Source organism: Salvelinus alpinus, chromosome 11 (assembly GCF_045679555.1).
Source record: "Salvelinus alpinus chromosome 11, SLU_Salpinus.1, whole genome shotgun sequence".
NCBI lineage: Eukaryota > Metazoa > Chordata > Actinopteri > Salmoniformes > Salmonidae > Salvelinus > Salvelinus alpinus.
In genome coordinates this window covers 74,388,795-74,414,351 of record NC_092096.1, presented here as the reverse complement: position 1 = coordinate 74,414,351, position 25,557 = coordinate 74,388,795, and the positions used below count along the sequence as shown (strand labels likewise).

At 42.3% G+C, this 25,557-nt stretch overlaps 1 protein-coding gene across 1 annotated transcript in view; it reads left to right on the top strand.

Annotated features, from left to right (window-relative positions):
* Positions 1–589: 589 nt before the first annotated feature.
* Positions 590–25,557, top strand: part of asgr1a (asialoglycoprotein receptor 1a) — a 48,334-nt gene continuing 23,366 nt past the window's right edge. Inside the window, exons 1-5 of the mRNA XM_071334248.1 lie at positions 590–958; positions 3,300–3,416; positions 3,656–3,760; positions 18,246–18,317; positions 18,552–18,644. Of these exons, the coding sequence (XP_071190349.1) occupies positions 844–958; positions 3,300–3,416; positions 3,656–3,760; positions 18,246–18,317; positions 18,552–18,644 (502 nt within the window). The 5' untranslated portion in view covers positions 590–843. The remainder of the gene's footprint in view (positions 959–3,299; positions 3,417–3,655; positions 3,761–18,245; positions 18,318–18,551; positions 18,645–25,557) is intronic.

The following is a 25,557-nucleotide window of genomic DNA, read 5'->3' as shown; positions in this document are numbered from 1 at the left end:
GCTTCCACCTCCAAGCCATAAGACTCCTGAACAGCTAACCAAATGGCTACCCAGACTCTTTGCATTGCCCCCCCACCCCCCCCCCCCCTATTTTACACCACTGCTACTCTCTGTTGTTATCTATGCATAGTCACTTAATTAACTCTACCTACATGTACATATTACCTCGACTAACGGGTGCCCCCGCACATTGACTCTATACTGGTATCCCCTCTATATAGCCTCGCTATTGTTATTTTACTGCTGCTCTTTAATTATTTGTTACTTTTATTTCTTATATTTTTCCTTATCTACTTTTTACTTAACATGTATTTTTCTTAAAACTGCATTGTTGATTAAGGGCTCGTCAGTCAGCATTTCACTGTAAGGTCCTACACCTGTTGTATTCGGCGCATGTGACAAAGACAATTTGATTTGATTGAGTAGCATTAAGGGCTCTTCAACAACGTGAGACCTGACTGACCTCAGAGAGAGATAGACAAAGCTGGTCTCTCTCACACGTGTCCCAATGTTAGTTTTACTGTTAGGGTAAACACTCACACACACTCAGTAAGTGGCTCAAAGTGCAGGATGGGGTGCAGTGACCGATAGTTTGGGTCCCAAACACACACCACGAAGAGACTTAGTCGCGAACGCACTCTGGATTTCCATCCACTCACTAGAGAACAGAACTCTAATATCTATAGAACAGAACTCTAATATCTATAGAATAGAACTCTAATATCTATAGAATAGAACTCTAATATCTATAGAATAGAACTCTAATATCTATAGAATAGAACTCTAATATCTATAGAATAGAACTCTAATATCTATAGAATAGAACTCTATCTATAGGTTGTGATGAAGGAGGCTGTGGAGCCGGGGTCCGTCCAGGGGTCTGTTATTATGACTACAGAATATCATGACGACTTCCAAAATACAGACACCAGCGACAACCGACCCTTCTGGACCAAAGGTGTGTGATGTGTGTGTGATGTGTGTGGTTGTGTGTGTGGTTCTTGTGTTTGGTTGTGTGTGTGGAGTGTGTATGGGGTGTGGTTGTGTGTGTGGTGCTTGTGTTTGGTTGTGTGTGTGGAGTGTGTATGGTGTGTGTGTGTGTGCATGGTGTTTGTGGGGTTGTGTGGTTATGTGTGGTTATGTGTATAGTGTGTATGGTGTGTGTGTGTGTGGTTGTTTGTGTAGTGTGTGTGTGATTGTGTGTGGTGTGTGTGTGTGTGTGATTGTGTGTGTGTGATTGTGTGTGTAGTGTTTGTGTAGTGTGTGTGATTGTGTTTGTAGTGTGTGTGTGTGTGTGTGATTGTGTGTGTAGTTTGTGTGTGTAGTGTTTGTGTGATTGTGTGTGTGTGTGTGTGTGTGTGTGTGTGTGTGTGATTGTGTGTGTGGTGTGTGTGTGTGTGGTTGTGTGTGTAGTGTGTGTGGTGTGTGTGTGTGTGGTTGTGTGTGTGATGTTTCAGTGCTTTAGACCAGTGCTTCCCAAAACTCTCCTTGGGACACCAGACGTTTCACAACTTTGATTTTGCCCTGAACTAGCTCACCTGATTGACCTAGTCAAGGGCTTGATGATTAGTTGACAAGTTGAATCAGGTGTCTTAGCGCTAATAAATAAGTCCAATACAGGGAAAAGCTGGAGGTACCTGAGGAGAGATTTGAGATCCACTGGGTTAAAGTACCTGAGGAGAGGAGAGGTTTGAGATCCACTGGGTTAGAGTCCTGAGGAGATGAGAGGTTTGAGATCCACTGGGTTAGAGTACCTGAGGAGAGGTTTGAGATCCACTGGGTTAGAGTACCTGAGGAGAGGTTTGAGGACCACTGGGTTAAAGTCCCAATGTGAGGAGAGGTTTGAGAACCACTGGGTTAGAGTACCTGAGGAGAGGTTTGAGAACCACTGGGTTAAAGTCCCAATGTGAGGAGAGGTTTGAGGACCACTGGGTTAGAGTCCCTGAGGAGAGATTTGAGATCCACTGGGTTAGAGTCCCAATGTGAGGAGAGGTTTGAGGACCACTGGGTTAGAGTACCTGAGGAGAGGAGAGGTTTGAGATCCACTGGGTTAGAGTACCTGAGGAGAGATTTGAGATCCACTGGGTTAGAGTCCCAATGTGAGGAGAGGTTTGAGGACCACTGGGTTAGAGTACCTGAGGAGAGGAGAGGTTTGAGGACCACTGGGTTAAAGTCCCAATGTGAGGAGAGGTTTGAGGACCACTGGGTTATAGTACCTGAGGAGAGGAGAGGTTTGAGGACCACTGGGTTAGAGTACCTGAGGAGAGGAGAGGTTTGAGGACCACTGGGTTAAAGTCCCAATATGAGGAGAGGTTTGAGGACCACTGGGTTAAAGTCCCAATGTGAGGAGAGGTTTGAGGACCACTGGGTTAGAGTACCTGAGGAGAGGTTTGAGAACCACTGGGTTAGAGTCCCAATGTGAGGAGAGGTTTGAGAACCACTGGGTTAGAGTACCTGAGGAGAGGAGAGGTTTGAGGACCACTGGGTTAGAGTACCTGAGGAGAGGAGAGGTTTGAGGACCACTGGGTTAGAGTACCTGAGGAGAGGAGAGGTTTGAGGACCACTGGGTTAGAGTACCTGAGGAGAGGAGAGGTTTGAGGACCACTGGGTTAGAGTACCTGAGGAGAGGAGAGGTTTGAGGACCACTGGGTTAGAGTACCTGAGGAGAGGTTTGAGGACCACTGGGTTAAAGTCCCAATGTGAGGAGAGGTTTGAGGACCACTGGGTTAGAGTACCTGAGGAGAGGAGAGGTTTGAGGACCACTGGGTTAGAGTACCTGAGGAGAGGTTTGAGGACCACTGGGTTAAAGTCCCAATGTGAGGAGAGGTTTGAGGACCACTGGGTTAGAGTCCCAATGTGAGGAGAGGTTTGAGGACCACTGGGTTAAAGTCCCAATGTGAGGAGAGGTTTGAGGACCACTGGGTTAGAGTCCCAATGTGAGGAGAGGTTTGAGGACCACTGGGTTAGAGTCCCAATGTGAGGAGAGGTTTGAGGACCACTGGGTTAAAGTCCCAATGTGAGGAGAGGTTTGAGGACCACTGGGTTAGAGTCCCAATGTGAGGAGAGGTTTGAGGACCACTGGGTTAGAGTCCCAATGTGAGGAGAGGTTTGAGGACCACTGGGTTAAAGTCCCAATGTGAGGAGAGGTTTGAGAACCACTGGGTTAGAGTCCCAATGTGAGGAGAGGTTTGAGAACCACTGGGTTAGAGCATAGCGTAACATATGAAGTGTGTGTTTGTTCGTGTGTGTGTGTGATTGTGTGTGTGTGTGTCTCTCTGTGTGTTTTTGTCTGTGTGTAGAGCAGGAGTCGGGGTTAGGCCTAGCGCACCGATCAGGCCGAGGGAGATGGATGTTGGCGGGGCCTGTTCTCTCTGCTTTCTTCCTATTGGCTCTGATCATCTTTGTCTCCGTCAGCAGTGAGTACACACGCATCTACACTCGCACACTCACACTATTGTGTCTAACCCATGCTCTCGTGTGTGTGTGTGTGTGTGTGTGTGTGTGTGTGTGTGTGTGTGTGTGTGTGTGTGTGTGTGTGTGTGTGTGTGTGTGTGTGTGTGTGTGTGTGTGTGTGTGTGTGTGTGTGTGTGTGTGTGTGTGTGCGCGTGTCTGCATGGTGTGTGTGTAAATGGTTTCCGTGTGTGTGTGTGTGTAGATAGGAAAACAGACAGCAGGTTCTCGTCAGTAGAAAAGACTGTTGCCAACCTGAGTTCGGCTGTTCAGACAGTCATCACCGCTCTACAACAGAGCAAGGCCTCAGGTACGCACCCACCCCCACACACCAACACACCCACCCCCACACACCAACACACCCACCCCACCACACACCCAAACCTACACACCACACACCCACACACCCAAACCTACACACCACACACCCACCCCCACACACCAACACACCAACACACCCACCCCACCACACACACACACACCCAAACCCACACACCCACACACCCAAACCTACACACCCACACACACACCACCACACAACCACACACACACCACCACACACCCCCCCACACACACACACACACACAAACCCACACACCCAAACCTACACACCAACACACCCACACCTACACACACACCACCACACACCCACACACACACACCACCACACACCCACACACCCAAACCTACACACCCACACACACACCACCACACACCCACACACCCACACACCCAAACCCACACACCCACACACACCCACACACACACCACCACACACCCACACACCCACACACCCAAACCTACACACCCACACACACACCACCACACACCCACACACCCAAACCTACACACCCACACACACACCACCACACACCCACACACCCAAACCTACACACCCACACACACACCACCACACACCCACACACCCAAACCTACACACCCACACACACACCACCACACACCCACACACCCAAACCTACACACCCACACACACACCACCACACACCCACACACCCAAACCTACACACCCACACACACACCACCACACACCCACCCACACACCCACACACACACCACCACACACCCACACACCCAAACCTACACACCCACACACACCACCACCACACACCCACACACCCAAACCTACACACCAACACACCCACACACCCAAACCTACACACTCACACACCCACACACCCAAACCTACACACCCCAACACACCACACATACCCACAAACACACCACACACACCACACCCCCCCCCCCCACCACCCTCACCAACACACCCACACCCAAACCTACACACCAACACACCCACACCTACACACACCCACACACCTGCACCTACACACCACACATACCACACACACCCACAAACACACCACACACACCACACATGTACACCCCCCCCCACCACCCTCACCCACACACCCACACACCCACACACCCACCACACACACCAAGCATATCAATCAAATTCAATCAAATGTATTTGTATAGCACTTCTTACATCAGCTGATATCTCAAAGTGCTGTACAGAAACCCAGCCTAAAACCCCAAACAGCAAGCAATGCAGGTGTAGAAGCACGGTGGCTAGGAAAAACTCCCTAGAAAGGCCAGAACCTAGGAAGAAACCTAGTGAGGAACCAGGCTATGAGGGGTGGCCAGTCCTCTTCTGGCTGTGCCGGGTGGAGATTATAACAGAACATGGCCAAGATGTTCAAATGCTCATAAATGACCAGCAGGGTCAAATAATAATAATCACAGTGGTTGTCGAGGGTGCAACAGGTCAGCACCACAGGAGTAAATGTCAGTTGGCTTTTCATAGCCGATCATTGAGAGTATCTCTACCGCTCCTGCTGTCTCTAGAGAGTTGAAAACAGCAGGTCTGGGACAGGTAGCACGTCCAGTGAACAGGTCAGGGTTCCATAGCCGCAGGCAGAACAGTTGAAACTGGAGCAGCAGCACGACCAGGTGGACTGGGGACAGCAAGGAGTCATCAGGCCAGGTAGTCCTGAGGCAAGGTCCTAGGGCTCAGGTCCTCCGAGAGAGAGAGAGAGAAAGAAAAAATCCAGTGAGATTGCTAAGGTGAAAAACGGCATGTTTAGCTTTGCCCAACCTAGGTCGAGGCACAGACAATGGGGATAGCTGAGCTGACTACACTGACTGTGCTAGTGCCAGACTCCACTAAGCTGGCAGGCTGGTAAACAGCCTGCTGCCTGACCAGCACTCTATTTCATTGTGCAGTCAGAGCCCTGTCTATGTTCACAGATAAGTTGAGAGCACCCCTCCAGCTAGGATGGAGTCTGTCACTCCTCAGCAGGCCAGGCTTGGTCCTGTTTGTGGGTGAGTGTTACGTCCGTCGTTGAATGAATGAGACCAAAGCGCAGCGTGGGAAGTGTTCATGATAATTTAATACTGGAACACCGACAAAACAACAAAATACAAACGAAGGTAAAGTTCTGCAGGGCTAGACAGCTACTGTGCAAAAACAAGATCCCACAAACTAGGGTGGAAAACAGGCTGCCTAAGTATGATTCCCAATCAGAGACAACGATAGACAGCTGTCCCTGATTGAGAACCATACCCGACCAAAACATAGAAACACAAAACATAGAATGCCCACCCCACATCACACCCTGACCTAACCAAATAGAGAAATAAAAAGGCTCTCTAAGGTCAGGGTGTGACAGTGAGTCCCAGAAAGAAGGCCAATTATCTACAAATTCTATCTTTTGGGAGGGGCAGAGATTGAGTTGTGAGACTCAACCAGCGATTGAGTTGTGAGACTCTGCTGTATAGCTCCTGTTTGGATTTTTTCTGAGGCTGGTAGTTTTTCAACCAAGCTCCCATTGAAATTACACTAGATGTCAACAGTCAATAGAACTTTGTCTGATGACTCTGTTGTGAAGGGGGGCCGAAGGAGACAGGAATGAGTAACCACTGCCATGAGGTGACCACGCTTTGACCAAGCGCGTTCACGTGAGAGGCAGCTCTGTTCCATCGCTCAACTGAAGTCAATGTAATTCTCCGGTTGGAACGTTATTCAAGATGTATGTTAACAACATTCTAAAGATTGATTCAGTACATCGTTTGACATGTTTCTACTGACTGTTACGGAACTTTTGGACATTTTGCCACGTTTTAGTGAACGCGCTTTGTGACTTTGGAATTGTTTACCAAACGCGCAAACCAAAGTAGCTAATTGGACATAAATAACGGACATTATCGAACAAATCAAGCATTTATTGTGGACCTGCGATTCCTAGGACTGCATTCTGATGAAGTTCATCAAAGGTAAGGGAATATTTATCATGTAATTTCTGGTTTCTGTTGACTCCAACATGGTGGCTAATTTACTCTTGTTCTGAGCTCCGTCTCATTATTATTTATTATTATTAAATTATTGCATGGTTTGCTTTTTCCGTAAAGTTTTTTTGAAATCTGACACAGCGGTTGCATTAAGGAGAGGTATATCTATAAATCCATGTGTATAACTTGTATTATCATCTACATTTATTATGAGTATTTCTGTTGAAACGATGTGGCTATGCACTATCACTGGATGTTTTTGGAACTAGTGAATGTAACGCGCCAATGTAAACTCAGATTTCTTTATATAAATATGAACTTTATCAAACAAAACATGCACGTATTGTGCAACATGAAGTCCTATGAGTGTCATCTGATGAAGATCATCAAAGGTTAGTGATTCATTTTATCTATATTTCTGCTTTTTGTGACTGCTATCTTTCGCTGGAAAAATGGCTGTGCTTATTGTGGTTTGGTGTGACCTAACATAATCGTTTGTAGTGCTTTCGCTGAAAAGCATATTTGAAATCGGACACTTTGGTGGGATTAACAACAAGATTACCTTTAAAATGGTATAAAATACATGTATGTCTGAGGATTTTTAATTATGAGATTTCTGTTGTTTTGAATTTGGCGCCCTGCACTTTCACTGGCTGTTGTCATATCATCCCGTTACTTGGATTGCAGCCATAAGAATTAACTAGGAGGGGGCCAGAGACAATTACTCGATGCCGACACACCAAACACCGACCATGCACACACCACACACCACACACCCAAATACGATGCATACACACACACCACATACCACCCTGTTTTCACTGTTAAATCCCAAAATGCACTAATTATTTAGCACTGGTATTCAGTATAACATGACATTGTCGTGTCTTTGCTATCGTTAAATTGAAGACTTACTAGTTTTTATCATAGATTCCTATAATTAGGGATTACGCGACCCCTTGAGTAATAACGAAATTAATTAACTATGAATTCGAGGGCACCAGGGAAAGTTATTAGATTACAAGGTTATTATTTCCCAATATAACCTTTCAGATATTTTCCTATCTGATCAATGGTCTTCTAATTCAATTTGTATTTACTCTACCTTACGTCAGTCTCATTCCAAACGTCGTAAATCGCTGATCTGCACGAACCCAGTCTTCACTATGAGTCATCCATACATCAATTGTCTTAAATCATTTATTTATTACTAACTAATTAATTCACAGAAATGCATAAACAAACAAACTTAAAATAGTTACATGAAATGGTGGAAGGAATATGCCCTAGTGGGCTAAACCGGCATGGCGGCTGTTAGACAAAGGGAAAGTTGCGTTCGACTAAGAATTCACTACAGAGTCCATAACTATAACAATTGACATGCTAATCCTTACACATGAACGCTCACTCATTCGGGAACAATTGCAATCAATATATATATAGTTACGTCCAGTGTGTGTGTCCTTGGTCGTTGGAGAGAAGTTCGTTTTGGTTGGAGTGAAGTTCTGTCTCGGTTGTGTATTGTTCAGATGGACATTCGTTAAAGAATGATTGTCTCGGCGGTTGTCTTTCTTCGCGTTCAATGATACAGAATTCCTAGCTGCAGACTAGTAATCAATATCAAAACTTGTTATTATTGGTATAAGAGTTTTAACCACGTGGTATAGAAAGTAATTCTACTCAACCTTCGTTCTCCTCCTTGGAGGATAACATGGTCTCAACCTTTGTCCTCTCGTGATTGAGAGAAACATGGTCTGGGGTAATTTCTTAAGAGTTGGCTTTTATTCAGATAGCAGAGAGGGGTGGTCCCATGGTCTCTGACCCAACTGGCTCAGGGGCGGTCCTTGGATTTAGTTCAAATACAACCGGGAGTTGTATTTTCCTTAATTAAACAGTTCAAAATCATATTACACAATTATACAAACAGTATCATACTCACTCATTCATTTTATACAACAAACAGATGTTACCCTCATATCTGAGGTTATTATATAAACAGCGGTATGGTAATGTTGTCCCACAGTCTCTCCTGAGTTTCTCACATGGTGACCAATGGACATGTTAATAGCTGGACTCCCCACCGGCCTTTAATACTTTTTCCGGAACATGAAATCTGTTCGTACCTCAAGTTCTGTGAGGTGGAAGAGAATTCCTTTGTCCTGAAAGTTTACTCTCTCTCTTAATACTGTTTAGCCATGAGGAGATCCTCAGGAATTTACAACGTCTCTCTGTGATCACAGCATGGGTTGAAGGAGCAAAGGGGGAGGCAGGGAGAGGGGGATGGGGTTTGCTATACCCACGCAGGCAACGTCATGACATACCCCCCCTGGTGGTTTGGATCTTGTTTGTCCTGCAAGTTACAAATCAACATAAAATCATGAACACGTGGTGTCCTGCTTGTAGATCATCGTTGCAGTCCCCTCTGGTGGTTGAACTTGGTAGGATTCTCTGAAAGCGGAGCAGTCCATCACAAGGATGGCAGTTGATGTCCGGTTGGTGATCGCCGTTGCGGTCCCTTCTAGTGATGTACCTTGGTAGGTTCCCTGGAAGCTGCAAAGTACCCCAGGGAGGGCCAGGGGATGTCCTGGTTGGTGATCGCCGTTGCGGTCCCCCCCTTGGTGGTTTACCTTGGTAGGCTCTCTGACAGCGGGCATGCCGCCACAAGGATGGGCCGTGGGTGTCCGGATTTGGGGTCGCCGTTCCGGACCCGTCGTCTGGTTGTCGTCCAGACTGGAAGATCTGAGCAGTAACTTAGGCAGATGTTAACAACGCACACACACTCATGAAATATATATATATAATTACATTCATTCCCCAATGAGCGGCGTTGTGGCACTAAGTGAATGTTGTATGGGGAAGTTGTTTATGGCTCTATCACTTCCTAAATGTCAAAGGAACTGAACCGAAAAGGAATGAAAGCATAAACTAAAAAAAAATACAAAATATAGTTCTCACACAAAAATCATCTAATTGGACTGTATTCTATATACGTCCAATGTTCTGGCAAAATGACTATCATGGCATTGTCTCTAACGCCATATCTAGGGTTTTCCTACTTGGTGTGTTGCTTAGGCACTATCCTAAGTTGATAACTATATGATAACTTTACAGCTGTAAGGCACTAGTTTTGGGCAGTCTACAGGGATGACCTATGGACTTCTGGGAAGAAAACTGGTGAGTGCTGTAGAGACAAAGGCCTAGAAGTAAATGTTCAACTTTACTAAGGCTGGTATTTTGCTTGGACCCTTAAGTGATCCTAGCATAAATCCTAATTGGATGTTCCGTTGTGCATGTGCGTTTATGCTTAAACAAGCGCGCATGTCAAGGGAAGAAAACCAAGTATCCTGGCAGATTACAACTTGTTCAGAAAGAGTCTGACGTAGTCAGGAAATTTTCAGGTCGATGCTTGGAGGTCAGTCAGAATTGGCGTCGAGGGAGTCTGTAGTAGTTTTTACTAAGTCACTGTGTCTTCCACTATTGTAGTGGTGATAGGTATGAAGTCTATTTCATAGCTATGTTATCCACGGAGGAGCTGACCTCACGACGGAAGTACTCTTTAAGTATTGGGCCCGTCGTACGTGGTGTGATCATGGTTTGTGATTCTAATAATTTTCCTCCTGAATGAAGGATTCTATTTATTAGTGGCATGTGTGTTAGCCATTGGAAGAGTGCACTGGAGATTCCCTTCCCTGTGTTGCACTCTGAGTGACTCCTATGTCGCTATTGTCAAGGGTAATTTGATTGGTTAGGTCTCTAACCTTCTTACTGATTGTATTTAGACTGACTGTTGCTGGTATTGGTACTGGTGCTCAAGGGGACCAGTTACACATGATTGGAGCATTTTACTAGTTGTATTGTAGTTGAACCTACACATGGCAAGGAATGATTATTATTGCCATTTGTTTTGGAGGTGGACAAGTCCACTGGACTTCCTTTACGACCAGTGTGGTACACCTCAGTACTATTTTAGATGTGCTCTAAGATAATCCCCGTCTAGGGGCCTGTCTGCTCCTCAATGTTCTCATAGAGGAGTTTACAACTAGATTTGATTTATGCTCTGGCGGCCTCGTACGGTGTTGTCCGTAGTCTTGACCCCCCCACCGGCCTCGATGAGGCTCATCATGGGTCTGGGCTACTATTCCCCCCCTTTGTGTCTCGGGACCCCCCCACCAGCGGGTGGTGTTGGTGTCCGAGGCGCAAATGAAAAGATCGGACCCGATGTACGAGTTGTCAGCGGCCGCGTTGTTATGAGAATGGCTGTAACCTTTCAACCAAATCTCCTGGTGTTTGTGCTTCAAAACGCTCAGTGGCTGTCGAGGCATGTCAGTCCCCACCGTGTGTGGCAACCTCTTCAGTACCTGCGAACTGAGACGAGGATATCGGTCTGTGATATCGCAAAGTGTTTCACCAGTGGGAATCATCGGGTCAGTTGCTGGACTGACGCCATTAGTGTCATTGTATGGGTTGACAGTCCCCAACAAAGCGGAAGGTGTATCATCGGAAGCAGAGTATACTCTGCGCATCGATGTTTTTCTTGCTGAGACGGCCGCAGTGCTTGCGGAAATGTCTGAAGGGCAAGAGGAGTTCATCTCAACTACCGTATTGCACGACTGCACGGAGGAGGGAAGTTGCTTATTAACAGAGACAGCTGGCTCGAAATCATGAAAAGAATGGTCAATCAGGTTGGCTGATGGAATGTGTCGAGATATAGTAATATCTCCTTGGATCGGATTCTGCCCCAAGAGGTTTTTAAACGTCTTTTTCCCAAGGGGTGCTTTTGACAGATATCCCTCATGGCTGACTGCGTTGCAGCTAGCGTTAGGGGAAGACAGTGTGGTCAGTGGAGAAGGCAGGGTGGCCTGTGACCATACCTAGTTGGTTTTCCAATCCATCAATGGGAGTAACCGATCCATCAAGTCTGCTCCAAGTAGCAGGGGTACAGTTGAGGCTGGTAACGTACACAGGGTGAACGAGCGATACGTCCTTGAAGTGTAGTTTCAGCATGACTCTCAATGTGAGAGCCGAGGTAGTCTGAGTGACTCCTCGAAGTGTAGTGTCGCATCGTTCCACTTTTAACCAACGTTTAGTTGGCTTCAAAGCCTTTTTGAGATCATCAAACAATGTTTGAGAGATGAGTGATATTGTCGCACCCGAATCAATTAGCGCATGACAAGTTAAGCAGTCCTCCAGGACTGTTTCCAGGTACGGGCGTTTAGATTCGTGTTTAGTGGACATATTCCCCACAAAGTGGAGTGGTCTTTCGCAACGACGTGATGTGCCATTTCTATTCAAGGTGGAAACAGATTGACTTTTACGATTTTGAGTGGGCTTGGCATTAACGAAGCGTTTGACCTTTTTCTTCGCAACCTGTGTATCAGAGTCTATAGACAAAGCCCGGGGGCTTGTTTCTTGATCAAGCGGGCCCTGGATAGGGTCTTGAATGAGAGCGGGAGAAATTTGAACTTTAACGTCCTTGCTAAGGGTGTTAATTCCTGCGGACCTGGTGTCCGGTAATTCCCCGTCTAGTCCTTGTGACTTATCTTTTACCCTTTTCTCAAATTGTTCTTGCTTTAGTTCTTCCCGTAGTGGAACTGCTGGAGAACATTGGTCTACGTTTTGATTGTCCTTCAACCCTTTGTTACCCTTGTGCTCTGACACTTTGTGTGGGTTGGGTGCAGGAACGTAGCGAACAGGTCGATTGTAGCGGTAGTCATGTTGATTGCGACGTACTTTACAGTTATTTCGACCGCGGAGGTTATTGGAATCATGGTTTCGTGGTAGAAACTGTTGTTGTGCGTCACCTCTCAACGCTCTAATACCTGATAATGCACCCTCTAGCTGGAGTGAGTGCTCCTGGTCAAACTTCAAAACCGAGTGGTCAGGGCTCTTAGCGTTGTGAACTTTTGATGCCTCAAAAGCTGTGCTTGCAAGCTCTCTGAGTTGTAAGATAGGCAAGCCAACGTGGGCGGCAGGGCCCAAGTAGGTAATGAAGGTAGGATACATGTTCGACAGGAACATTTGTTTAAAAGGTAACAGGTCTTCCATGCCTGTTTCAGTGAATAGGCCAAAGTAAGCTGAACGAAGCCTATGATAGTAAGCTTGTGGGTGTTCGTTCCGAGCTTGTTTAACGGTGTTAGCCAGTGAGCTATTGTGTTTGCGAGTCGCAGAACCACTGAATTCTACTTTCAAAGCTGTGGCAAGTTTAGCGTAGTCATTTAGCACGTGTTGCTGTTGTAGACGAATGAACCTTGTCACGTGTCTATTTGACGTTCGCTTCAACAGGTAAACCCTGTCAGAAGCTGTAGCGTTCGGGTAGCCATCCAACGCGTCCTCTATGTCAGTTAGGAACGTCTCAGTATCGTTTGGCTGACCTGGAACGGGGTCAAAGGTGGGGAAATACTTGACGAGTTTGTCAAGGTATTCCGCGCCAAGCGGGCGGAGAGGGTTGGCTTCATCCTGTGGAGAGATTGGGGCCGAAAGGCCAAGAGAAGAAGCCAAGCCTTGTTGTTGTTGGCCAAGAGGTGCAATATTACTCGGTGCCGAATGGCCAAGAGGAGAAGACTGAGGGACACATGAGGGAGGCAAGGTCTGAAACCTATCGTCTTTACTCCTGTGAGTACAGGGCTCCGGTTGCTTGGATTGGTAGTCGCGCTGTAGAGCGTGACCATTCTGGACTTCATCCAGATGGTACCTAAGGGTGGTATTCTGCTGCATCGCAGAGTCCACTTGAGCGCTTAGAGTACTGATTTTGGACACGTGAGTGTCACACTTGCTCCTTTCGGTCTCAAACTTATCTGTCATGGTTTGCAAATAGAGGTCTCGAGTACGGAGCGAGAGATTCAGTGATGAGATTTCCGCTGCTTGCTTAGAAATCAATATTTCCATCTTCATCACCTGAGTTCTCTCATCATTCATTTGGTCAGCGACTTCAATGAGTTCTGCTGATTTGTCATCCAACTTTGACATTATGTTCATTAACTGATCGTCTTTGGTCTGCAGCGTTCTGAGTAGAACCGTGTTATTTTGAGTAACGTTCAACATAACTGCATGCATGTTATCAAGTTGAGCGCTCCTGTTTGTAGATAACTCTTCAGATTTATCTAGTTTTGCGTGGACATCATCGTATTTAGTTTTGGCTAAATCGAGTTGTTCCAGTAGCATTTGATTTTGTTCCTGTAGAAAACGATTTTGTTGAAGAGCTTGTGCTTGTTCATCGTCATACGTTTTTGCAATTTTATTTAATTGTTCAGTTTTCAAGCGCAGCTCCATAGCTCGCAGAATTTTTCCATTTTCTGCATTTGTCATTAGTTTCCCGGTTCTCTCCACCTGTCCCTCCATGTCTGCCATCACCTGCTCGTGCTTCAGCTGTGCACTGCGGTATTGGACAGATGCCAATCTCGGGTGGCAAGACATCAGGGCTAGACTGGAGAGAACATTTACGAGGCCTGCGCCTGATGGTTGATTTTGGAAAGCGCTGTTGTCTGCTTTTCCACTAAGGGCATAATTAGTGTTGGTATCGCTGCTGAGGTCAGAGATCAATACATTTGCGGGTGGAGGTTCACTAATTAGCGGGCGGGTGGGGATTACCCCCTCTGATGGCTTGCACATTATTAGAACATTTTGAAAGGAAAAATGTTTTTCCTAATTTTCCTAAATTTGGTTTTGGAATATATTGGAAGCTGCAACGACAAGTTTAATCTATTTATAGACGTTAATGAGCTATCAGTACTGGACAGTACTGTGGAAGTTGGACGTGAATGAATTTGCAAAAGCAAATTGAATTAATTAATCAATGCCAATGATTAATCTTACCCGTGTAGGCTATCTGGGTATTAAACTTTAATTAACATGAGATGTGGCTTCATCTAGGTTAATATGATAAGTTTAAAAGTGTCTCATTTGATTGGAAGAACATTAAATTATGTTCAACAATTTAACTTATTAAATTGAATGAGACGATAATCCATACAATCTCTGCTGATTGGATATCATAAGTGTAACAGTAGACCAAATGTTTGGAACATTCAACACTGTGGTACACTTCCCCCTAAGGCCGAAACCACATGGGATTCCCGCTGGGGCGGGGCTTCTGTCAGTAGTGGATTACTGACTGGGTTTTTAAAAACCAAAATTTTTCTGATTGATCAATTTAATGATAAATCAAACCTGTATAGGCAATTTGTGAATTAAACTTTAATTAACCTGAGAAGTGCTTAATCTAGGTTAATATGAGAAGTTTAAGATGTCTCATTTAATTGGAAGAACCTAGAAAGGTATGTCCGACAATTTAAATAAATAAATTGAATGAGACCCACACAATTGAGATTGCTGGATTATTTAACCGTGATCCACGTTTGGATATTCGCCACTTCTTTTAAGGGATGTACTTGCGGTTCTTTACCACCAGGATGCGAAATGCTGAAATCAAACGGAAGTACAAAGGGCGGAACTTCCGTCGCGCGAGGCGGAGGATTTTAAACAGCACACAGAACGTGAAAATTATTCTATTTTAGCTTGCACCTCGTGGATTTCCCACCTCGTGCTTACCCTATGTTGTTCGGAAATATCACGTTCTAAGCAGAAAATAGGGTCCCTCTCGCCATGGAGAGGGTAGGTTTACTAGTGACGTCTCACGTTAAACCATTTGGCCTACTTTGCTAGCGTTATGTTGACCGGAGCGACACGGTACATAAATATAGCTATGCCTTTAGTCAGTCCACAGTGTGGTAGGCAGACAAATACTTCGGCTCGGTCACCGAACGAATATCTTCTAATTTCTAACCTTATTGGCTCTAGAAGTTAATATTGACCGACAGAAATAGTACCGTTTGGCCTAACGTACTAAATCTGGAATTTACCACTCACTGCTCTGACGCTAAAAGACCGCTACCAGAGGCGCAATGTAGCCTCTTCAAATAGGAATACACACACGCAACCAATTTTTATAGAAAGCAGTCTGTTTGTACAATTGATATTTGGAATTACACAGCAGAAACTAATTCTATCTTAGATCCTTCACAGGGGGCGTCATATATGTCGTGTCTTTGCTATCGTTAAATTGAAGACTTACTAGTTTTTATCATAGATTCCTATAATTAGGGATTACGCGACCACTTGAGTAATAACAAAATTAATTAACTATGAATTCGAGGGCACCAGGGAAAGTTATTAGATTACAAGGTTATTATTTCCCAATATAACCTTTCAGATATTTTCCTATCTGATCAATGGTCTTCTAATTCAATTTGTATTTACTCTACCTTACGTCAGTCTCATTCCAAACGTCGTAAATCGCTGATCTGCACGAACCCAGTCTTCACTATGAGTCATCCATACATCAATTGTCTTAAATCATTTATTTATTACTAACTAATTAATTCACAGAAATGCATAAACAAACAAACTTAAAATAGTTACATGAAATGGTGGAAGGAATATGCCCTAGTGGGCTAAACCGGCATGGCGGCTGTTAGACAAAGGGAAAGTTGCGTTCGACTAAGAATTCACTACAGAGTCCATAACTATAACAATTGACATGCTAATCCTTACACATGAACGCTCACTCATTCGGGAACAATTGCAATCAATATATATATAGTTACGTCCAGTGTGTGTGTCCTTGGTCGTTGGAGAGAAGTTCGTTTTGGTTGGAGTGAAGTTCTGTCTCGGTTGTGTATTGTTCAGATGGACATTCGTTAAAGAATGATTGTCTCGGCGGTTGTCTTTCTTCGCGTTCAATGATACAGAATTCCTAGCTGCAGACTAGTAATCAATATCAAAACTTGTTATTATTGGTATAAGAGTTTTAACCACGTGGTATAGAAAGTAATTCTACTCAACCTTCGTTCTCCTCCTTGGAGGATAACATGGTCTCAACCTTTGTCCTCTCGTGATTGAGAGAAACATGGTCTGGGGTAATTTCTTAAGAGTTGGCTTTTATTCAGATAGCAGAGAGGGGTGGTCCCATGGTCTCTGACCCAACTGGCTCAGGGGCGGTCCTTGGATTTAGTTCAAATACAACCGGGAGTTGTATTTTCCTTAATTAAACAGTTCAAAATCATATTACACAATTATACAAACAGTATCATACTCACTCATTCATTTTATACAACAAACAGATGTTACCCTCATATCTGAGGTTATTATATAAACAACGGTATGGTAATGTTGTCCCACAGTCTCTCCTGAGTTTCTCACATGGTGACCAATGGACATGTTAATAGCTGGACTCCCCACCGGCCTTTAATACTTTTTCCGGAACATGAAATCTGTTCATACCTCAAGTTCTGTGAGGTGGAAGAGAATTCCTTTGTCCTGAAAGTTTACTCTCTCTCTTAATACTGTTTAGCCATGAGGAGATCCTCAGGAATTTACAATGTCTCTCTGTGATCACAGCATGGGTTGAAGGAGCAAAGGGGGAGGCAGGGAGAGGGGGATGGGGTTTGCTATACCCACGCAGGCAACGTCATGACAACATGATATTTAGCATTAAACATGAACTGATTACTAGAGTAGGCTGAATTTAATAATTAAATTGAGAATATTAAACTGATTAAAAAGGCTAATTATAATAATTACATTGAGCATATTACTCTGATTAAAAAGGCAAATTTTAATAATTACACTGAGCATATTACTCTGATTAAAAAGGCTGATTTTAATAATTACACTGAGCATATTAAACTGATTAAAAAAGCTGTTTTTGCGCCCTTCTTGCTTTGTCAGTCAGTGACATACAGCATTAAAACCTCTCCTTTCTACCACATATTGATGTTAACCATCACAACAATTCCCTGAGCTTCTCCATTAGAAAAATCAAGATGTTCTCAGCCATCCAATGAGAACATACTGAGGTACCATATGTTCTGCAGTACGCACACACATACACACCACTCACACACACACACACACACACACACACACACACACACACACACACACACACACACACACACACACACACACACACACACACACACACACACACACACACACACACACACACCACTCACACACACACACATACCACTCACACACACACACAAACACACACCAAACACACACAAACACACACCAAACACCACACATACACATACACACATTCACACACACACCACACATACCACACACACACACACACATATACCATGCACACATACCACACACACACACACACACACACACACACACACACACACACACACACACACACACACACACACACACACACACACACACACACACACACACACACACACACACACACACCACACACACACCCCACACACACACACACACACACACACACACACACACACACACACACACACACACACACACACACACACACACACACACACACACACACACACACATACACACATACAACACACACACACACCACACACACCCACACCCGACAACACACACATATACCATGCAGACACACCACACACAGACATTGTATCTCTCTATGCCTCCAGAGGCGGAGTTGCAGAAGGAGATTGGAAGGCAGAAGTTCACCATGGAAATGACAGAACGAAAGCTGGATTCAGGTGTGTCTGCTAATCATTCCCCCCTCAAACTGAACTATCACAACATTGGTTCCATATGAACAATATGCACAATGAATATTAGATACAGTGCATCATATAACATTAATTGGTACTATCTGTGTGTGTGTGTGTGTGTGTGTGTGTGTGTGTGTGTGTGTGTGTGTGTGTGTGTGTGTGTGTGTGTGTGTGTGTGTGTGTGTGTGTGTGTGTGTGTGTTTTCTGCGTGTGTTAAAGTGTCTGAGTCGGTAAAGGAGTTGGATCAGTTGGAGTCTCTTCGTTCTGCTGTAGCCGGATTGAAGTGTTCGTTAGACAGAGTCCTGCACAATGGTAAACACACTCACTATGTTTGCAAACTATGTGTGTGTGGTGTATCTATGTATCTATGTGTCTATGTGTCTATGTATCTATGTATCTATGTGTCTATGTATCTATGTATCTATGTGTCTATGTATCTATGTATCTATGTGTCTATGTGTCTATGTGTCTATGTGTCTATGTATAGTGTGTCTGTGTATCTATGTATCTATGTATCTATGTATCTATGTGTCTATGTGTCTATGTGTCTATGTATCTATGTATCTATGTGTCTATGTATCTATGTATCTATGTGTCTATGTGTCTATGTGTCTATGTGTCTATGTGTCTATGTATAGTGTGTCTGTGTATCTATGTATCTATGTATCTATGTATCTATGTATCTATGTGTCTATGTATAGTGTGTCTATGTATCTATGTATCTATGTGTCTATGTGTCTATGTATCTATGTGTCTATGTGTCTATGTATCTATGTGTCTATGTATAGTGTGTCTATGTATCTATGTATCTATGTGTCTATGTGTCTATGTATCTATGTATCTATGTGTCTATGTATCTATGTGTCTATGTGTCTATGTGTCTATGTATCTATGTGTCTATGTGTCTATGTATCTATGTGTCTATGTGTCTATGTGTCTATGTGTCTATGTGTCTATGTGTCTATGTGTCTATGTGTCTATGTATCTATGTATCTATGTGTCTATGTATCTATGTATCTATGTGTCTATGTGTCTATGTGTCTATGTATCTATGTGTCTATGTGTCTATGTGTCTATGTGTCTATGTATCTATGTATCTATGTGTCTATGTGTCTATGTGTCTATGTATCTATGTGTCTATGTGTCTATGTGTCTATGTGTCTATGTATCTATGTGTCTATGTGTCCATGTGTCCATGTATCTATGTATCTATGTGTCTATGTGTCTATGTGTCTATGTATCTATGTATCTATGTGTCTATGTGTCTATGTGTCTATGTGTCTATGTATCTATGTGTCTATGTGTCTATGTGTCTATGTGTCTATGTGTCTATGTGTCTATGTATCTATGTATCTATGTATCTATGTATCTATGTGTCTATGTATCTATGTGTCTATGTGTCTATGTATCTATGTGTCTATGTGTAGTGTGTCTATGTATCTATGTATCTATGTGTCTATGTATCTATGTGTCTATGTGTCTATGTGTCTATGTGTCTATGTGTCTATGTGTCTATGTATCTATGTGTCTATGTGTCTATGTGTCTATGTGTAGTGTGTCTATGTATCTATGTATCTATGTATCTATGTATCTATGTGTCTATGTATCTATGTGTCTATGTGTCTATGTATCTATGTGTCTATGTGTAGTGTGTCTATGTATCTATGTATCTATGTGTCTATGTATCTATGTGTCTATGTGTCTATGTGTCTATGTGTCTATGTGTCTATGTGTCTATGTATCTATGTGTCTATGTGTCTATGTGTCTATGTGTAGTGTGTCTATGTATCTATGTATCTATGTGTCTATGTGTCTATGTGTCTATGTGTCTATGTGTCTATGTGTCTATGTGTCTATGTGTCTATGTGTCTATGTACTGTATCTATGTATCTATGTGTCTATGTGTCTATGTGTCTATGTATCTATGTATCTATGTATCTATGTGTCTATGTGTCTATGTGTCTATGTGTCTATGTATCTATGTATCTATGTATCTATGTGTCTATGTGTCTATGTGTCTATGTGTCTATGTGTCTATGTGTCTATGTATCTATGTGTCTATGTGTCTATGTATCTATGTGTCTATGTGTCTATGTATCTATGTATCTATGTATCTATGTATCTATGTATCTATGTGTCTATGTGTCTATGTATCTATGTATCTATGTGTCTATGTGTCTATGTATCTATGTGTCTATGTGTCTATGTATCTATGTGTCTATGTGTCTATGTATCTATGTATCTATGTATCTATGTATCTATGTATCTATGTGTCTATGTGTCTATGTATCTATGTATCTATGTGTCTATGTATCTATGTATCTATGTGTCTATGTATCTATGTATCTATGTATCTATGTATCTATGTATCTATGTATCTATGTGTCTATGTGTCTATGTATCTATGTGTCTATGTGTCTATGTATCTATGTATCTATGTATCTATGTATCTATGTATCTATGTGTCTATGTGTCTATGTATCTATGTGTCTATGTGTCTATGTGTCTATGTGTCTATGTATAGTGTGTCTATGTATCTATGTGTCTATGTATCTATGTGTCTATGTGTCTATGTATCTATGTATCTATGTATCTATGTATCTATGTGTCTATGTGTCTATGTGTCTATGTATCTATGTGTCTATGTGTCTATGTGTCTATGTGTCTATGTGTCTATGTGTCTATGTGTCTATGTATCTATGTGTCTATGTGTCTATGTATCTATGTGTCTATGTATCTATGTGTCTATGTATCTATGTGTCTATGTGTCTATGTGTCTATGTGTAGTGTGTCTATGTGTCTATGTATCTATGTATCTATGTATCTATGTGTCTATGTGTCTATGTGTCTATGTGTCTATGTATCTATGTATCTATGTATCTATGTGTCTATGTGTCTATGTATCTATGTGTCTATGTATCTATGTGTCTATGTATCTATGTGTCTATGTGTCTATGTATCTATGTGTCTATGTATCTATGTGTCTATGTGTCTATGTATCTATGTGTCTATGTGTCTATGTGTCTATGTATCTATGTGTCTATGTATCTATGTGTCTATGTATCTATGTGTCTATGTATCTATGTGTCTATGTATCTATGTATCTATGTGTCTATGTGTCTATGTGTCTATGTGTCTATGTGTCTATGTGTCTATGTGTCTATGTATCTATGTGTCTATGTATCTATGTGTCTATGTGTCTATGTGTAGTGTGTCTATGTGTCTATGTGTCTATGTGTCTATGTATCTATGTGTCTATGTGTCTATGTATCTATGTATCTATGTGTCTATGTATAGTGTGTCTATGTGTCTATGTGTCTATGTGTCTATGTATCTATGTATCTATGTGTCTATGTGTCTATGTGTCTATGTATCTATGTATCTATGTGTCTATGTATCTATGTGTCTATGTGTCTATGTGTCTATGTATAGTGTGTCTATGTATCTATGTGTCTATGTGTCTATGTGTCTATGTGTCTATGTGTCTATGTGTCTATGTGTCTATGTGTCTATGTATCTATGTATCTATGTGTCTATGTATCTATGTGTCTATGTGTCTATGTGTCTATGTGTCTATGTATAGTGTGTCTATGTATCTATGTGTCTATGTATCTATGTGTCTATGTGTCTATGTGTCTATGTGTCTATGTATCTATGTATCTATGTGTCTATGTATCTATGTGTCTATGTGTCTATGTGTCTATGTGTCTATGTGTCTATGTGTCTATGTGTCTATGTATCTATGTATCTATGTGTCTATGTGTCTATGTGTCTATGTGTCTATGTATCTATGTATCTATGTGTCTATGTATCTATGTGTCTATGTGTCTATGTGTCTATGTGTCTATGTATCTATGTGTCTATGTGTCTATGTGTCTATGTATCTATGTATCTATGTATCTATGTGTCTATGTGTCTATGTATCTATGTGTCTATGTGTCTATGTGTCTATGTATCTATGTGTCTATGTGTCTATGTGTCTATGTATCTATGTATCTATGTGTCTATGTGTCTATGTATCTATGTGTCTATGTGTCTATGTGTCTATGTGTCTATGTATCTATGTGTCTATGTATCTATGTGTCTATGTGTCTATGTGTCTATGTGTCTATGTGTCTATGTATCTATGTGTCTATGTGTCTATGTATCTATGTGTCTATGTGTCTATGTGTCTATGTATCTATGTGTCTATGTGTCTATGTATCTATGTATCTATGTGTCTATGTGTCTATGTGTCTATGTGTCTATGTATCTATGTGTCTATGTGTCTATGTGTAGTGTGTCTATGTATCTATGTGTCTATGTGTCTATGTATCTATGTGTCTATGTGTCTATGTATCTATGTATCTATGTATCTATGTGTCTATGTGTCTATGTGTCTATGTGTCTATGTGTCTATGTGTCTATGTATCTATGTGTCTATGTGTCTATGTGTAGTGTGTCTATGTATCTATGTATCTATGTGTCTATGTGTCTATGTGTCTATGTGTAGTGTGTCTATGTATCTATGTGTCTATGTGTCTATGTGTAGTGTGTCTATGTATCTATGTATCTATGTGTCTATGTATCTATGTGTCTATGTATCTATGTATCTATGTATCTATGTGTCTATGTATCTATGTGTCTATGTGTCTATGTATCTATGTGTCTATGTGTCTATGTGTCTATGTATCTATGTGTCTATGTGTCTATGTGTCTATGTATCTATGTGTCTATGTGTCTATGTGTAGTGTGTCTATGTATCTATGTATCTATGTGTCTATGTGTCTATGTGTAGTGTGTCTATGTATCTATGTGTCTATGTGTCTATGTGTAGTGTGTCTATGTATCTATGTATCTATGTGTCTATGTATCTATGTGTCTATGTATCTATGTGTCTATGTATCTATGTGTCTATGTGTCTATGTGTCTATGTGTCTATGTGTCTATGTGTCTATGTGTCTATGTGTCTATGTATCTATGTGTCTATGTGTCTATGTGTCTATGTATCTATGTGTCTATGTGTCTATGTGTCTATGTGTCTATGTATCTATGTATCTATGTGTCTATGTGTCTATGTGTCTATGTATCTATGTGTCTATGTGTCTATGTATCTATGTGTCTATGTGTCTATGTATCTATGTATCTATGTGTCTATGTGTCTATGTATCTATGTGTCTATGTATCTATGTGTCTATGTGTCTATGTATCTATGTGTCTATGTATCTATGTGTCTATGTGTCTATGTGTCTATGTGTCTATGTGTCTATGTGTCTATGTGTCTATGTGTCTATGTGTCTATGTGTAGTGTGTCTATGTATCTATGTGTCTATGTGTCTATGTGTAGTGTGTCTATGTATCTATGTATCTATGTGTCTATGTGTCTATGTATCTATGTATCTATGTGTCTATGTATCTATGTATCTATGTGTCTATGTGTCTATGTGTCTATGTATCTATGTGTCTATGTGTCTATGTGTCTATGTATCTATGTGTCTATGTGTCTATGTATCTATGTATCTATGTGTCTATGTGTCTATGTATCTATGTATCTATGTGTCTATGTGTCTATGTATCTATGTGTCTATGTGTCTATGTGTCTATGTATCTATGTGTCTATGTGTCTATGTGTCTATGTGTCTATGTGTCTATGTGTCTATGTGTCTATGTGTAGTGTGTCTATGTATCTATGTATCTATGTATCTATGTGTCTATGTATCTATGTGTCTATGTATCTATGTATCTATGTGTCTATGTGTCTATGTGTCTATGTATCTATGTGTCTATGTATCTATGTGTCTATGTGTCTATGTATCTATGTGTCTATGTATCTATGTGTCTATGTGTCTATGTGTCTATGTATCTATGTGTCTATGTATCTATGTATCTATGTGTCTATGTGTCTATGTGTCTATGTATCTACAGTGGGGCAAAAAAGTATTTAGTCAGCCACCAATTGTGCAAGTTCTCCCACTTAAAAAGATGAGAGAGGCCTGTAATTTTCATCATAGGTACACTTCAACTATGACAGACAAAATGAGAAAAGAAAATCCAGAAAATCACATTGTAGGATTTTTAATGAATTTATTTGCAAATTATGGTGGAAAATAAGTATTTGGTCAATAACAAAAGTTTATCTCAATACTTTGTTATATACCCTTTGTTGGCAATGACAGAGGTCAAACGTTTTCTGTAAGTCTTCACAAGGTTTTCACACACTGTTGCTGGTATTTTGGCCCATTCCTCCATGCAGATCTCCTCTAGAGTAGTGATGTTTTGGGGCTGTTGCTGGGCAACGCGGACTTTCAACTCCCTCCAAAGATTTTCTATGGGGTTGAGATCTGGAGACTGGCTAGGCCACTCCAGGACCTTGAAATGCTTCTTACGAAGCCACTCCTTCGTTGCCCGGGCGGTGTGTTTGGGATCATTGTCATGCTGAAAGACCCAGCCACGTTTCATCTTCAATGCCCTTGCTGATGGAAGGAGGTTTTCACTCAAAATCTCATGATACATGGCCCCATTCATTCTTTCCTTTACACGGATCAGTCGTCCTGGTCCCTTTGCAGAAAAACAGCCCCAAAGCATGATGTTTCCACCCCCATGCTTCACAGTAGGTATGGTGTTCTTTGGATGCAACTCAGCATTCTTTGTCCTCCAAACACGACGAGTTGAGTTTTTACCAAAAAGTTATATTTTGGTTTCATCTGACCATATGACATTCTCCCAATCTTCTTCTGGATCATCCAAATGCTCTCTAGCAAACTTCAGACGGGCCTGGACATGTACTGGCTTAAGCAGGGGGACACGTCTGTCACTGCAGGATTTGAGTCCCTGGCGGCGTAGTGTGTTACTGATGGTAGGCTTTGTTACTTTGGTCCCAGCTCTCTGCAGGTCATTCACTAGGTCCCCCCGTGTGGTTCTGAGATTTTTGCTCACCGTTCTTGTGATCATTTTGACCCCACGGGGTGAGATCTTGCGTGGAGCCCCAGATCGAGGGAGATTATCAGTGGTCTTGTATGTCTTCCATTTCCTAATAATTGCTCCCACAGTTGATTTCTTCAAACCAAGCTGCTTACCTATTGCAGATTCAGTCTTCCCAGCCTGGTGCAGGTCTACAAGTTTGTTTCTGGTGTCCTTTGACAGCTCTTTGGTCTTGGCCATAGTGGAGTTTGGAGTGTGACTGTTTGAGGTTGTGGACAGGTGTCTTTTATACTGATAACAAGTTCAAACAGGTGCCATTAATACA